This window comes from Cricetulus griseus, assembly GCF_003668045.3.
Source record: "Cricetulus griseus strain 17A/GY chromosome 1 unlocalized genomic scaffold, alternate assembly CriGri-PICRH-1.0 chr1_0, whole genome shotgun sequence".
Lineage (NCBI taxonomy): Eukaryota > Metazoa > Chordata > Mammalia > Rodentia > Cricetidae > Cricetulus > Cricetulus griseus.
This window is the reverse complement of record NW_023276806.1, coordinates 259,613,234-259,630,325: the sequence shown is the minus strand read 5'-3', so window position 1 is coordinate 259,630,325 and position 17,092 is coordinate 259,613,234. Positions and strand designations below refer to the sequence as shown.

Below are 17,092 nucleotides of genomic sequence, written 5' to 3'. Positions count from 1 at the left end.
ACCTGCAAGTGACAGCCCAGGCGTCACCAGAGGAGGTGGTTGAGATGCTTAAACCTTACCCGGGTCACTGTGCCAGAGTTCATCGCTCCAGCATGGACGTGTTAACGGAAAACAGAAAAGACTCTAGTGTACACGTCTCTGGAGACCACAAGCATCTCAGTGTAGAAGAACCTGGAAGGTTCTGTCGCATTCCCTGGGGGACCCAAGGGACTGAGGCATGGCCTAGAGTTAAGACTCGCCTCTCGTCCTTTTGGGGTCCGCTTTTTAGGAGGCTCCTCGTGGCGTTCACAAACCAGATCACTGAGGACATTCCAGGTCCAATGACACTGTCCACGTTAGATGCCAGATCTGCGCTAGTACTAAGTCGCCAAGGGCTCCCCCGCCCCCGCTCCTCCCTCCTCCCGGGCGGTGATTGGCAGAGATGCCCTTCCAGTTGCTAGGACACTATCCCAGCCCTTAGTTCCTCCCACACCTCTCGTCTCTCCCTTTCTCGCCACCCTTTTAGGCTGAGAGCCAAGCAGTCCGGGCAGCGTCTCCATGGCGACGCGGGACGCGGGTGGGGGTGGCTGGTACCTGCTTGATAGAGACGCTACTCCGGAGATTCTGGCTGAGACCAGATCATGTCGGACTTGGGCTCCGAGGAGTTAGAGGAGGAAGGAGAAAACGATCTTGGGGTGAGAGCTCCTGGCCAGGGAGGGACTTCTGGGGTGCGCCGCAGCTCCAGAGCGGGAGGTGTGGGAACCAGAAGGTCGAGAGGCCGGGGACAGGACCATGCCGGCCACACCGGCAGCCGTGCGTCCAGGAAGTCGCTCTGAAAGGTGAAACGCAGTGACGTCTTGTTTCCACCCCCCCTCCCCTCTCCCATCCCGCCTCCCATTAAAGGCGAAGATTTCTAGGCAGAGGGCATGAGAAAAGGGATGGAGAAGGCTGCTTCCAGGCAACTCCTGCTCAGTGCTGAGGTGTCCCGGGCTCTGAAGATTTCACCATGTAGGTCTGGATCAGTTTCTCTGAACAGTCTTACCCCACTGGAATCACTTTTCTAGGGTAGACAGTAGAGGGGAGGCAAGGGACTCACAGCCAGTGGCGTGCTCTTACTTGAGTGCCTTGAGGGATTCAAGGCGTGGGCCACCACTGCTTGGCACAGCTAATACTCTTAACCACTGGGCCACCTCTCCAGTCCCAGGGTCAAGAGAGTTTGAACTGTAAGTCCTTTAATGGAGAGTTTGAAAATAAGATTAGTGGGGTATCCGTGTCTCCTTCCCCTCTGTGTCTCCTTCCCCTCTCCCTGGTAGTAGAACTTCCCAGTAGGACACAGAGCTCTGCAGACCACAGACTCTCAAGAAAGCCGATGAAGGAAGAGCCATTCTCTTAGGGTATTTGCTCTTTAAGTCCCGAATGACTGGAGAAAGAGGGAATTGTCTGTGGAGGCTGGGGACCTGTTCCACCTTTAAGTGTATTCCTGCGATGACATAGTGCACCTAGCATTTTCCATTCATTGATTCATGTTTACAATGTTAGGTTTAGCAATATTAACCACAGGCTCAGATGCTGGAGGGAGGAAGTGAAGCTCCGTGCACACTTGCTCTAATTGTGAGACCTTGGAGCAGGGCTCTACCCATCAGGCTTGATTGCGCTCCTCAGCAGTGCAAAGTGACAGGTGAATACAGTGCTTAAAGCAGGGAGGCATTAGTGGTATGCTAGTTGTAAAATGCTTGGCTTCTGTTTGGTGCTATTGAACAGAAGCCTCGATTAGCTTTATTTCTTCTGCCCAGGAATATGACGGGGAGCGAAATGAAGTAGGAGAACGGCACGGACGCGGGAAAGCGAGATTGCCCAATGGAGACACCTATGAAGGACACTACGAGTTTGGAAAAAGAAATGGCCAGGTCAGAACTGGTGACCTAGGAAGCTGGTTTTCTCTATTGAATATTGTCTTAGTGCATGCTGGACTCAGGACTGCCATGAACTGTACCATCGATGTGTTTCAGGGGGTCTACAAATTTAAGAATGGTGCCCGATACATCGGAGAATATGTTAAAAATAAAAAGCACGGTCAAGGTACCTTTATCTATCCAGATGGATCCAGATATGAAGGTAACGTGCCGTCAATCACCACGAAGGTGATTTTTGTTTTTGCTGTATAGGCTGTTTCTGTCGTTGAGCTTGTCTGTGGATACTAAAATGTATAAAAAAGCTTAAAGTTCACTAGATCAAAAAACGAGAGAAAGAAAAAAGAAAGAAAAAGTTCACTAGATCTACCACTCAACACCACCGCCACCAACAGCAAATGTGTTCCTTCCTCTATTTTCATAGAGGCTAGAAAGTCTTTTAAGTAACTAAACAGTTGACTGGAGCTGGGCGGTGGTGGCGCACACCTTTAATCTCAGCACTTGGGAGGCAGAGGCAGGTGAATCTCTGTGAGTTTGAGACCAGTCTGGTCTACAAGAGCTAGTTCCAGGACAGGCTCCAAAGCTACACAGAGAAACCCTGTCTCAAAAAACAAAACAAAAACAAACAGACAAATGACAAAAACAAACAAACAAACAAAAACCTATATGACTGGTCCTGTGGCAGCAATGCCCTCCTGTAAACCAGAGACTTAGAGTAAGTGAGAGGATTGCTGGGTGGGCACAGACTATGGGTATGGCCTAGACTCATGATAGCCTATGGCATCCTCCCTCTGAAGCTCTGGGTGTGGTCTCGACTCATGGCAGCCTGTGGCATCCTCCCTCTGAAGCTCTGGGTGTGGTCTAGACCCATGGCAGCCTGTGACATCTTCCCTTTGAAGCAGTCTTTGTTGTTTTCTGTTTTTGCCCATCTCTGATGATCATGTTTCTTTAGATCTTAGAGACCTCTTATCCGGGCATTTTGCCTTACTGTGATGTCTTTTTTCTCCAGTCTCCAGTTCTTCACATTCTAATGTCATGCCTCAGGAAGACTTAGCTTATTTCTAAGAACCTCCTGTCCCTATGTACCACTGTCACCCTGTGAATACAAGTCTAATCCCAGAGCCAGGACTATGGGAGAAGGCAGGAAATGGGCTGTGGTCCTTCAGAGAGTGGATGCTGATTTGTATGTCTGGGTTTTTCTCTACTGTCAGTTCCTCTTGTCCCCAGAAAGGGTTTTCTAGTTTCCATCTGATTTCCAAAAAAGATCTGTGCCTTCAGCTTTGATTGTGGAGACAGTAGGTGTGACACTGCTTGTCACCTCGCCTTGTCTCAGCCTCCTTATTGGCAGCATGCGGATGGAATAGATTGATATGTGTGTAACACCTATCAATGGATATTCCTGCCTCCAGGGAATATTGCCAGCTGGTTGGCAAAGACCGTGATGCACTTTGTGTGAGAGCATCACCTTCCAATGAGGGTGGCATACCCTGAAAATGCAAGCTGTGCTCTCACGACTAGCACTTGAGATAGTCATCTTCAAGGAAAGGAAGGCTTATTTTGACTTTCAGGGATTTTAAGATTGGGTTATTTTTATTTTACATGCATGGGTGTTTTACCTGCTTGCCTGCCAGTGAAATACGTGCATAAATTGATCAGAGAGGCCAGAAGAGGACATTAGAGCCTCTGGTACTGGGGTTCCGGATGGCTGTGAACCACCATGTGGGTGCTGGGAACTGAATCAGGTCCTCTGCAAGAGCAGCAAGTGCTCTTAGCCACTAAACCACCTGTCCAGCCCCTGATTTTAGTTCATAGACATGTGAACCTGTGGCAAGGCAAAACACCATGGTGGGAGTCTTCCATAGACCCAGCTGCTCACCTCATGGTGGCCAGGAAACAGAGGGAGGCTGGATGGGCATGCCCCCCTCCCCAATGACCTGGCTTCTTTCACTAGGTTCTATCTCTCCAAGGTTCCATACCTCCCAACAATACTGTAGTTGGGGACCAAGCCTCCACACATGGCTTTCGGGGCCACCTATCCAAACCACAGCAGTTATTCTCCCTGCTCCAGATAAAACTAAAACTAACAGATAGCAAAGGAGGCAAAGGAAGGGGGTTCTCCCAGATTCCAAGATGGGGCAGAGACGTCTGTGTCTATGCATTAGACATGGGACTTAAATTGTTTCATTCCTAAACCTTAGCAGGCTTGGTCGACCAGAAGCACCATCTGCTTTTTAATGAGCTTTGAACAATTTGATTCAGGGCTTAATTTAATTCTTCCCAGATCCCTGGGAGGCTAATCTTGTTGTCACTTTTGATCTTAGTGTAGATGTTAATACAATTTGGGTTACATATAAAGAACATCAAAAGGGGAGAGAGGTGCTCAGGAAGTCTTTGTTTGAAGCAGAGTTGGGGATCCTACTAAAGATATTTTAGGGGCTGGAGAAATGGCCCAGTAGTTAAGAGCACTAGCTGTTCTTTCAGGGGACCCAGGTTCAATTCCCAGCATCCACATGGCAACTCACAACTGTCTGTATCTCCAGTTCCAGGGGATCTGACACCTTCACACAGACATACATGCAGGGGAAACACCAATGCACATAAAATAAAAATAAATTATAAAAAAGAAAAATATTCTAATATAGACTTAGGCCTGAAGATAAGGAGACACAGAGGTGTTCTCTGGTAAGACATACCCAAGTGTGGGTACAGTGCCTTCCCACTGAAGGAGGAGGTGTCAGGAATTCTTAGTGGGGAGATGAACCAGCTAAAAAGTCTACACACAAAACTGTGAGCTGAAGAATGAGTAATCACACCAAGCAGTCCTCCAGCTCTGCAGATGACGACTTTCCAAGGAGTCAGTTCAATCATGGCACCAGCTACCATAGCCTCAGGGAAGGCTTATCCTTACAAGGCTGTCCCCCGACTCAGATGCAGAGCTCGTGCTAGAAGTTCCCAGGTTGCTCACACTCTGCCCAGCTCATTGCTAACTAGGTGTCCCCCTAACCGTGTTTCCTGGCCAATGATCTTCTCTTATAGCTTGCAGAACTCACAGAAACACTATTAATTGTTTACTGTAAAGGAAACTACAAATAATGCTGATGAGTTGTCAGATGAATGGCTATGTAGTGTGAGCTCTAGAAGGGTCCAGTGTGAACCTCTCTTCCTATGAAGTTGGTGTGCATGGCCATGCTGGCATATACATGCCTTCCGCAACCCCAACTCTCATCAAATCCCACTGTTCAAGAAGTTTTAAGGGTTTAGTTGGCAGACTCCCCCTATTGCGCCCCCTACACACTCTCCAGGTCTGGTGAGAAGACCAAGGATGATGAGGGTAAGAAAGAACTGTTTAGAAAATTTCAAAAAAAAAAAAAAGTTAAACAGGAATACTATGTTTCTAAATGCCATTCCCGAGCCTTGATTCCTGGCCATTGAAGCCTGCAGCAGGCTGTAGCCCACCTTCCTCTAAGCAGCCACTCCATTGCATGGTGTTTCCTGGGCTGGGTGGAGCCTCCGACAAGTTTCTCAAGTGGTGCAGCATGTGTTCATGGGTCCTCACCAACATGAAATCTAGCATGTTTGCAGTTTAAGTGTCCGATTTCACTTTTGAAACATTTCTGCAAAATACATGTTTTTCTTGTCATGCCAGCCTGGAGCCTGGCTCCTAAGGGAGGGAGAAGAGAGATGGGTTCCTTTTGTTATGGTCTTTTTTGGGGGAAGGAAACCATCTGAAGCAACTGTTCCAGCTGTGGCCTCTTTGCCCCAGGGTGTGTTGCAGCAACAACAAGTATCTCACAGAGGCCAATTTTGCATTTCTTGCAGCTCCATAAACAGCTCCAAATTGGCCTCAGTGGGAATATTCCACTGCAGAAACTGGCAGATGCTGTAGATTTGGATACAATGCTGCCAATGAAGGTCCGGGACAGCCCCCAGATCTGTTTTGGCCATGGTGTGGGCTGTCCCGCTATCACTACAGACCTGGCACCAAATATATATATATATATATATATATATATATATATAATATATATGTATATATATATATTTTTTAAAGATTTTATTTACTTATTATGTATACAATATTCTGCTTCCATGTATATCTGCACACCAGAAGAGGGCACCAGATCTCATAAAGGATGGTTGTGAGCCACCATGTGGTTGCTGGGAATTGAACTCAGGATTTCTGGAAGAGCAGGCAGTGCTCTTAACCTCTGAGCCATCTCTCCAGCCCATAATTTTTAATTATCTTAATTTTTGGATTCTCCATCTCTCTTGCTCGTGTTTCCCATGTTATCATGGGACCTAGTCCTCTTTCTGAACCTGTATCAATTGCTACCCCCATCTCTGTGTATGTCTGGCGAGGCTGCTCTGTGCTGAGCCATCTGAAGTCCTGCTCTTGCCTCTACCCCAGGCTGCTGGTCACATCCGTGTTGGCCTCTATCTTCATCTGGCTAGTGGGGTCATGTGTTGTCCATTTGTGCAGATGTTCTAGCTCATAAGGTGGCCAGAATGTTTTGTTAAGTAAATATTGAAAAAGTGAGGAAAATTCTATACAATTCCTAGTTTTGGCTAAACTTTGGGGTTTGTTCATGAAAATGGACAGTTTGAGTTTGGATAATTAACATTTTGTTAGCATAGTGTGTGCTCTTTTAGTGTATATGGAAGTGTTTCTAGCGTTTGTGTAAGCCAGAAGTCTACACACATTCTAGGGTCCTCTTTAAGGGGAAGGATATAAAGTTGCTATAAAAGTGAATTTTCGCTGGAGAGATGGCTCAACGGTTAAGAGCACTGACTGTTCTTCCAGAGGTCCTGAGTTCAATTCCCAGCAACCACATGGTGGCTCACAACCACCTTGAATGAGATCTGGTGCCCTCTGCTGGCATGCAGGCAGCAGACTGTATACGTAATAAATTAAAAAAAAAAATCTTAAAAAAAAAAACCAAAAACAAAACAAAAAAAACCCCAGCACTCTGGAGGCAGAGGCAGGCAGATCTCTGTGAGTTCGAGGCCAGCCTGGTCTCCAGAGCAAGTGCCAGGATAGGCTCCAAAGCTACACAGAGAAACCCTGTCTCGAAAAACCAAAAAAAAAAAAAAAAAAAAAAAAAAAAAAAAAAAAATTAAGTGCCATAAACAACACAGAATTTAAGCAGGCATCCTGGGGTGTGTTTTTAATTAATGGTAGACATCCTGATAGAATTCTAGAGTAGTTTTTTCCCCTACTGTTTTGGCTTTTCTTTAGCACTGGGGTCGAATCCGGGCTCTTCCACGGGCAAGGCAGACATCTTCTGCTGGCACTAGCCAGTATTCTTTCCATAAGAAAACAGTTTGCATTGTTTTCTGTAGCAAGACTAGAAGACTATTCTGTTCTTTTGAAACAAACTGATCTCAATTAGTTTTGAATTATTCATAATTCAATTCTAGGAAGTTTCATGCAGTAAGTATTCTAGAAAGTTCTTTCTGTGTGCTGTTTTGCTCTTGGTCATATGTGAGGTTTTAGGTAATGTCCACCTTGGGAACCCACTACTGGTTGGTGTCTTTCCTGTGTGAGCTGTAAGAGTTGGAGAGTTTTTGAGGGAGCTGGAGAGATGGCTCAGAGGTTAGGAGCACTGGCTGTTGTTCCAAAGGTCCTGAGTTCAATTCCCGGCAACCACATGGTGGCTCACAACCACCTTGAATGAGATCTGGTGCCTTCTTCTGGCCTGCAGGGCACATGCAGGCAGAATACTGTACACTTAATAAATAAAATCTTTTTAAAAAAAAAGAGTTTTTGAGAGACTGATTTCAAATCCCCTTTGGCTGACAACACAGTTTGTTTCTGACCTTGTTGTCAAGCCAAAGTGTTCCAAACTTCATGCTGTTTTTCCAGTGTTAGGGTTTTCCCTAAGGAGAAATTAGCAGGACCCACCCACACAGAGGGGAGTGGGCAGGTCACCCAGGCCAGGAAAGGGAACGTGTGAGGTAGAGGAAAGGAGCTGGCAAGAGGGCAGCCTTGGAACCAGGTGCTCAGGTGGGAGACAGAGTGAGTGCTGAGGCTAGACCAACAAACACACCCTGGAGATGGGGCTGAGTTGTCAAGCACCTGTAAGGCTAATGGAGTATGGCTGGGATCACTGGCAGTGCATCAGATGAGCTTGTTTGAACCTTGACAATAAGTGAACCAACTTGTAAAAGCACAAAAGTGACTGGGGCTCACATCACATGCATACACCCTCCAGATCTGTGTCCCTGGGCTCCTAACTTGGCCCTCCTTAGCTAGCTCTCCCTGAAGCTGGCACAAGAAGGGGGTGTGGAGGGAAGTCAGAGAAGAGAGAGACTGCAGGCTTAGCTCTATGGCTATAAGGTTATAAAGCTCTCTCTTTTGCAGAACACATTGCTTGGATCCTGTTGGACTAGCAGGGGCCATGGTATCAGTCCCTTCTTTTTACCTGGCTTTGTGCGTGTGTGTTGTCCTTTGCAGGGGACTGGGCAGATGACCAGAGGCATGGCCATGGCGTGTACTACTATGTCAATAACGACACCTACACAGGGGAGTGGTTCTCTCATCAAAGGTTTGGCTTCTACCTGTAATCTCGGGGTGAGGGTGGTGTCCATGTGTGGTGTAAGAACAGGATGGTGGCCACTTGGGGCTGTTCCTCGATGCAGGGCATCTAGGGGAGGTGCTGCTCAGAGCGGCAGAGGAGGGACGACTTCTCCCCATACTGGGCCAGGACACACGGACCCTCCGTCCACAGCCTCAGGGAGTGAAGACACAGAGGGTCAATCTGGTGGACAGAGGTCAAGCATCCCTTCCCCGGGGAAATTGGTTCATGTGCAGGCAGCCGGCCCCTATGCCTTAGATGATGCTGGCTCATGCTAATGCTAATGTCGAATGAGTGGGGTGACATGCCAAGCCTTCAAGTGGACACAGATACTGGAAACCAGTTGCCTATGAGCTGGCATCTACTTATGTCCCCCTCCCCCAGTCTTAGGATCAGTGCTCCATATTAGACAGTGACCATGTGCCCCTGTCTTGTCTTCACCAGGCATGGGCAAGGCACCTACTTCTATGCAGAGACTGGCAGTAAGTACGTCGGCAGCTGGGTGAACGGGCAGCAGGAGGGCGCTGCCGAGCTCATCCACCTGAACCACAGGTACCAGGGCAAGTTCATGAACAAAAACGTAAGTCAGTGTGCCATGTACTAACACTAAACATTCGGAGGGGGCCCTTCAGTTCCCACCAGCCGAGGACAGCTGCATTACTCCAAGCTCTTCTGATGCCCACAGAGCACAGAGTGGGTTGGGGTGGGGTAGAAGCAGATAGCTGGGCCTGTTTCCCTGAACCCCGGTAGCACTTTGTATCTCTATTAAGTCAGTGCCCTTGGTACCAGGGCGTCTTCTGTTGTTCTGTGTGTGCTCTTGTTCTGTGGTAAACCATGTGGAGTGGGAAGGCTATCCTAGAGCTCCCCTCGTGCTAGAGGCCAGCCTGCCATTCCTGGTTAGGAGGGCTTGAAGGGCCCAAAGTGTTTGCCCTGGGTCTGGAGACCTCCACATGTTCACCGGCTGCTGTTCAGTGGGCTCTGCCTGGTGGCTGTTTTGTGCAAAGTGAGCAAGATGAGGGAAACTCAATAATTGCAAGCCTTCTACCCAGGCATTCACTCCAGCTGGCATTGCTCAGGGGTGGAGGGAGACTCCCCAAAAAGAGAGTTTGCTGAGCACACTGATATGGAAGCTGACACGGGGTTTGGTCAGCTATCTTCATCACTTCTCTTCAGAGAAGTGCCCTGTTTCATTTACGTTAACTTAAGCCTCAATGGTTGGGGAAATCAATACTCTAGACTAGACAGTCTGAAAAGGGAGAGCAAACTTGGAGGCTTTGCTCTGTCAGTAAAAAGCTTACAGTTATACAAACCATGCAAGAACACCCAAATTGTAAAGTGTGTTATGCTAGCCATCACCCCACTCCCCAGCTGCCCCTCCCCTACTCCTCCCTCAGGACCTCTGTCCACCACACACATACACACACACACACACACACACACACACAACACACACACACACACACACACACACAGAGCACTTATGCAGACTCAGTTTTGAGAGTTGGTGAGGTACCAGGACACAAAGGCACACGTTCTATCATTTTGCACATCTGGGCATGTGGGATAAAATGCAGAGATCCACCCTCCCCGCATCCCTGGTCTAGACAGAGCTCCTGCCTTGGCTCAGCAGGCCACACCTCGAATGGTCCCCCACGCGGCCATTCTGTTCCATAATACAAGCAAGCCTTTTGACCCGAGGAACCAGATCCCTAGTAGGTTTTCCAGGTGCAGGGTGAGGGCATCCCTTCTGCTCTGACCCTTAAAGGGAAAGGAGCTTCAAAATGGCCTAAGCTATGTTCCTTCTGTGTTTCTGCTATTGTTAGCTGGCCTGTTAGAACCCCACCCCACTCACCTGAAAACACGTTCCATCCTATAGATGGAGGTTGTGCCTGACCGTAGAATGAAAGCCAGTAGACTTAACTTGATTGTCATTTTGTCTTTTGATAAATGCCTTTATATAGACTGGAATCCTAGTTACCTTTCTGTTGGGTAAACACCACGACCAAATGCAGCTTAGGGAGGAAAGGGTTTGTTTCATCTCACAGATCATAGCCCATTGTTGAAGAAAATCAGAGCAGGAACTGAAGGGGGCAGTGGAAGCTCCAGCAGGGGAAGAGCTTGAAACAGAGACCATGAAGGAACACTGCTTACTGTCTTCTTGGGCCATGATTGCTATCTTTCTTATACAGCTCTGGCTCACCTGCCTGGGGATGGCGATACCCACAGCGGACTGGGCCCTCTTACATCAATTAACAATTAAAAAAAAATGCCCCATAGACCAATCTGACAGGGTGCCTCTTTACTGGAGGTTCCTTCTTCACAGGCATGGCAAGTTGACAATCAGGATGAGCCATCACAGCTAGATGGCAGGATTGCTGACTGTAACGGCTGCTCTTCTGAAACACCATAAACACGGTCCGTTGTCTTGAAAAGATGCACAATTTTTACTCCCTCACCAACAGAACCTGAGTCCCCATTGAGGGTTCTCTTGACACTGGATCTATCTGCTACATCCCTTGCATTTTTTCTGCCAGGCATCTTTTACCCTCTAAGCACTTGTGTTTCTTTCTCACAAGTTCTCCCATCACTGTCCTTGCTGATAAGTCATTTAAGCAGGATGAGGAGGGATGGAGATAGGAGGAGGACTAGAAGGAGATCAAGTCATTGAACACTCAGTCAGGACATTGCTGGCAGTTAATGAGGAAATGAGGGGCAAAAATGGGCTGAGGAACTAGATAACTAGATAAGCTCACCCCAATCACATCACTGGGTAGCGAAGTCTGGGAAGGTGACAGATGCTACTGTCAACGAACGGCTGAGGGAACCGCTAACGGCTATATTTTTGAAGTCTTAGTTGCTTTACCACTTTATAAAAGAGATAGGGAACAGTAAAATTAGTTTGTCCTTCAGCAAAGAGAGAAAGGTATTTTCCGGAAGGAATATTTAAATGTCAACACAAACGAAACTAATCAAAATAGGTGACTATCTACAGATGCAGAAATGAGGAAAGAGCCCCTAAGCAGACTCACAGGGAAAAATGGATTTAGTTTCACAAGAGAGAGAGAGAGAGAGTAATGATTAGCGAATTGACAGCACAGTGTGTCGGTGTAGGTATACAGCTAAGAGATTTGGAGCCACCCTGAGCTACTGAGACAGCGTCAAAATACAACAAAATTCGTGCTCATGTTAACGCCTGGACAAAGAACAGCGTTGGCATAGCAACGGTGAACACCAGTAAACAAGTATGGCACATTATAATTCATGGTCCAAGGTGAAATCAAACGTCAGCTTGATAACTGTTGATGTGGGAAAACATTTGTGAATCTGCAGAGTGGTTCACACTCGGTTTCTAAGTCAAAGTGTTGACAGTGCGTGTCACTGTGACCAGGTTTTTATTTAAAAAAAAAAAACAAAACAAAAACAAAACAAAGACAAAAAAAAACAACAAAAAGAAACAAAACCAAAAACCAGTGAGGTGGATCAGGGGGTAAAGGGATCTGCTGTCAAGCCTAACAACTCGAATTTGATACCCAGGTCCCATACAGTGGCAGGAGAGAACAGACTCCTGAAACTTGTCCTCTGACTGCCACACACAAGCTGTGACATGTGTACCCCACTCCCATCACTGAGTAAATAAATGATTTAAAAATACTTTGCACTAAATCCAGTGTTACCACAAACATCAAATCATGGGAAGACAGCTTCTCTCTAGCCGGTCTGCCCATAGATTTATTACAGGTTCCACAGTGGCTATATTTCTGACTACTTTTTAAATGCAGTAAAACATGGCAAGAACCTTCAAAAACGAACCCTTTAACAGTTCCATTAGCCATCAGTTGATGAAAGCGTTCTGTAACCGATCTCAGACTTTGCACGGTGAGGTCACTCAGGTGGGCTCTCCAGGCATGGCACTTAGGAAGCCTTTTGTACTTTCTGTTCCATGTTGACCGTGAAGAATAAAGTGCATTGAGCTCCTTTCTCCCCACAGCCTGTCGGTCCTGGAAAGTACTTGTTTGACATCGGATGTGAACAGCATGGGGAATATCGCCTAACAGATATGGTAAGTTGAAGAATACACATAGCCTCTGTGTCCAAGGGCCAAATATCTGCCCGGTCACATTGATCCCACTAGGTAAAAGGTGATTGGCTTTGCGCTTGCTCCCGAGCAGCTCAGCTGCCGAAATGATCCATGTCGTTTCACAACGCCTGCAGGAGTCAGAGCTAAATTTTGTGGCTAGGAACCAGTTAACCTTGCGTCCCAGCAGGTGTAAGTCCCAGAATGGCAGCTGAATACAGTAACCGTCAGCACCAATGTCAGGTGGCTGTTCATGTCGCATGAGTGAGCTGCTCTTAAGGCCTAGTTAGTAAATAGATTCCTTTGTTACATTTAGCACAGACGTTAATACCAGATTGACAGTCTCTGGCTGGCATCAGTCATCATTCTTAGGCACTCATGTACAGGTGTCTAAGGGTGTCTGTGTGTTCCTGATGTGTGCACTCAGGCACAGGCGTGTGAGGTGTCTGCGTGTGTGCTCCTGATGTGTTAATGTCTGAGTATGCCTGGAGTGTTAGTAAAGTTCCATCTACAACTGTTCCCACCCATGTCCATGAGGTTTTGCAGACTTATTAGGTTGAAGTTTTGATCTCTAGAACTTTTAAAAATCTACAGAATTGAAGAGTTGACACACGTCTGAAAAATAAAATTTACTATTGCAGCCCAGATACAGCAAGGAGGGCCTAGGCCCTCCCCCAAATGATACGACAGACTCTGAAGGTCCCTGATGGAGGGCCTCACTATCCCTGGGGAGGAGTTGTGGGATGGGTTGGGGGGGTTGGAACATGGGAGGATGGGAGGGCAAGGGAATGGGGGGATGGATACGTAGATATGAGTAATAATTAAAGAATTTAAATGAAATAAAATTGACGCATGTTGGCTCCAATCCCTGGAGAAATTATATGTTTGTGAATGTTGACCTCACAGTCCACTTTTGTTGAATTTGATCTCTGTACCCATGTCGGGAGAGCCCCCGTGTTTGTGCATTTCCCTGCCATCATGTGGACATCTTAGGACTTTAAGTGGGTGTTACTTTATGATTTACATGCAAGAGCTTGGGACTGGAGAGTAGTAAGGTTTGAAACCCTTGTCTCCTCCATCATCCTCAGCTTCTGAGGGACATGAGGAGCCTGAGAGCCGCCCCCCGCCCCACAGTGTCTTGGCTCTGCTCTGTGGCTTCCCATCTTGTCTGGCTCGTGTCAGATCTGTCTTCAGCTCTTAGATGATGCCACCGGTAGTCACAATTGTTCTGGTCAGGAATGGTGTCACCGAAAGGCTCAAGCCCCAGTTCAGAACCCATCTATTTCCTGTGGGCATTTAACATTCCAGACCAGATAATAGCAGTATTGATGACTTTGTCTTTTTGTACTTAAAATAGGAAAGAGGAGAAGAGGAGGAGGAGGAGGAGGCATTAGTGAGTATTGTTCCAAAATGGAAAGCTATCAAGATCACAGAATTGGCGCTGTGGACTCCGACCCTCTCTGAGGAGCAACCTCCTGCTGAGGGAGCAGGCCAGGAAGAAGCACCTGGAGCTGCTGGTACAGAACGCCCCGGGGTTGTCAGGGCAGGCATCCAGGGTTGTGAGGGCAAGTGCTCCTGGGTTGTTAGGGCAAACACCTTGGGGTTGTTAGGGACATGCCCACCTGTCCTCAGCCCTGATGTAGCTAGTCTCTCTGGGAAATGGCCTCTGGGTCAGTTTGAGTGGAGGATGCACTAAGGGCAAGTGTTTGGGGTGGGAGTCTCCCAAGGAATAGAGGGGAAGAATGCAGACCAGCTGGATGGAGGATGTGTCCAGCTATGAGGTAGACCTCAGCAACCTTGGAGGATTCCCCAGCAGCCAGAGTTCACTTGGCAGTGCTTCTCTGTGGGTGTGACTTGGGTTGGGCAGCCAATAGCAAATAGGGCCACATATCCCTGTTGGAAGAAGGATGGGGGCAGCATTTCTCTGTATCCATTTTACAGTGGTCTTGGGGAGAAAGTTGGGAGATGGGGCAGGGTGATCTGATGGCCAGGCCTGGGCTGGAGCCTGGGGGCTGGGAAAGGAGGCCCCATTCTCAGGAGCAGGAGACATTGCTGGGCAGACGAGGGGGCCCACTTGACACACATCTGCACTCATGTTCCCTGGTGACCTCACTTGACCATCCATCACTGTCTTCATCCCAGGTGCGGGTGAACCCTCAGATGAAGCCCAGGGTGTAACAGAAGGTTTTGAGGGCGAGATGGAGATGAGGACCACCGAGGAAGACTTAGACACGTTCAGAGAGGAGGGCCGAGAGAACAATTACGACATTGACCAGGGTAAGAATGTTTGCCCTGCAGAGTGGGCGAGCCTGTGTGAGGCCAGACACACACCTCAGGAGGAGCAGGCTTCTCCTTCCTCCACTGCACTATCCTCAGGCCAGGGCAAGGGGCATGAATGAGCCTGGGGAGACCAGCATAAGTCCACCTGAAGTCCAGCTTGTCTCCCAGTTGAGCCCGGCCACGGCAGGAACTGGCCTGGTGTGACCAGTTCTTAATGCTTTCCCCAGAGGGGGAAAATTAGATGTGGTTGGGAATAGTTCTGTCAAAGTGGTTTAGAGAGAGAGACAATCTAGAAACTTAAACCTCCACAGTCCACAGGGGGTGGGGGGGTGGGGGGAGTCCCACCTTGGGTTCCTTGGAATCTTTGCAAAATCTTTCCCCACCGGGGTTCCTTTGATTGAATCAGATGGACCTCTCATCTCCTAGGGTAAATCTGGTCTTGTTCTCAGGAGAGGGCTTAGGGACAGCCTGTGTACCCGAGGCTGCCAACTCCCCTGGCTACAGGGAGCAGCCTGGGTAGAGTTTCTATTGCTGTGAAGAGACACCATGACCATAGCACTCAATTGGGGCTGGCTTACAGTTCAGAGGTTTAGTCTGTGATCATCGTGGTGGGGAACAGGTGCTGGAGTAGGAATTCTACAATTGAACCAAGAATTCTACATCCAAATTGGCAGGTAGGCAGCAAGAAGAGTGAGCCACTGGGCCGGCCTTGAGCTTGTGAAACCTAAAAGCAGCTCTCCCCCCCCACTCCCTCCAACAAGGCCACACCTCCTAATAGTGACACTCCCTATGGGTCTATGGGGCCATTTTCATTCAAACCACCACTGGGCTCCTTTTGATTTGAATTTGGCTGTAAATTAAGAATGAGCATATTTCCCATTCTTTAAAAAATATTGGAAACAAAATCAGGCAAAACTAGTTTTCTATGTAACGCGTGGACTTAGACTTTTCCCAGCAATAACTAATGTGAACACTGTAATACCTAAGAGGCAGCATCCGTTGAGCAGGCTCTGACAGGTTACACCTGCACAATTGCATACACCCCTGGGTGGTTGGCACACACAGTGTGGGGTGGAGGGGCAGAGAGGGCATCCAGAGCTGTCCCTGTCCACGATTTCACTATGGAGTGTTAAGGACCGTCACCATGTTTCGAGGAGAGGTGACAAATCATCCAGGACAAGAACTGGAAATATTTCCAGGAGGGATCAGCTCCAGATGATGGAGAGGCTGAGAGGCAGTGAGAAAGAGCAGAATGGGGGTGGGAGGAGATTCCTGAAGTCTGGGGGAGGGGGTCCTGGGGGAAGGGGTCGGGGTCTTCTCCTGCATCCTCTCTCGACTTCTCATGGTGGACTTTGGACCGGATCCTCAGATCTGGGCGTGTGACTGAGGGGCCTTGGGGAGCATTCAGGCTCGAGAACCAGGGGGACCAGTGGAAGATGAGCAACCCAAAAACCAATGTAGGAGTAAGAAAGAAGGGGTGGAAATAAAGATGAAGAATGCTTAGGACCAGGTCCCGGGAGGCTGAGTTTAGTGGATGATGTCTGGTCTCTGATAGGAGGAGGAGCCTTAGCTCAGGAGCTTGTCCCTGAGTCCTTTGCCCAGGGACCCGAATGCCTGCAGGAAACAGGGCTAACTGCTTAAACAGCTGTAATCGTTTTGTTTGTTTGTTTTGTTTTGTTTTTAATCATTAACTTTTATGTTTCTCTTGCGTTTTCCTTTCTTCCCAGGAAATGTGACCCTTGACGAAGAACAGTCAGACCTCCAGGACTAAGATGGAGGGGGTGAAGAACACAAACACACCAGCCGTGCCTTAGTTAATCCAGTCAGCTGGGGTTAGCACCCGACCAGCTGGCAACCTTTCTTTCTCAGTTGTTAGTTTTGTTGTTGTTGGAAATAAATCTCCCAGTGTTCAGTGTTTGCGAAGGAGCCTCCGCCACAGCTTCCGTGGACTGGTTTCCAGCGGCTTGTGGGCATCCTCCTCGGAGGGGGTGAAGGGGTGTGGACTTCCGGCGTGCCCCTCTCTCCCGTGTGCATCCAGAGTGTGCCCCAGACTCTGTAAGAAGGCCATCTGCCTACATCCTCAGGCTCTCTCCTTCCCAGGATGGTCCCTGCCATAGGCTGAGCAAGCCACTCACAGGCATTGGTGGTGAGCGCCCCCTTCAGGTTCAATGGCAAAGTGCAGTTCCCTGCCTAGTTCATCTTGGTCAAGGGCCTTATAAACTCACACGTGGTGTCTCCCTTCCCTCCCTTGAACTGTTGTTCTGTTTCCTCAG

General features: G+C 48.2%; 1 protein-coding gene across 2 annotated transcripts; it reads left to right on the top strand.

Annotated features, from left to right (window-relative positions):
* The first annotated feature begins 620 nt into the window (after nt 1–620).
* Rsph1 (radial spoke head component 1) lies at nt 621–16,590 on the top strand. 2 transcript variants are annotated; one of them, XM_027394394.2, is made up of 9 exons: nt 621–674; nt 1,773–1,886; nt 1,989–2,094; nt 8,344–8,434; nt 8,909–9,044; nt 12,453–12,524; nt 13,897–14,056; nt 14,682–14,816; nt 16,547–16,590. In XM_027394394.2, the coding sequence occupies exons 1-9, from the start codon at nt 621–623 to the stop codon at nt 16,588–16,590; spliced, it is 912 nt and encodes a 303-aa protein (XP_027250195.1). The 2 variants fall into 2 exon arrangements, with proteins under 2 accessions (XP_027250195.1, XP_035306232.1); XM_035450341.1 differs by lacking the exon at nt 1,773–1,886.
* Nucleotides 16,591–17,092: the final 502 nt, after the last annotated feature.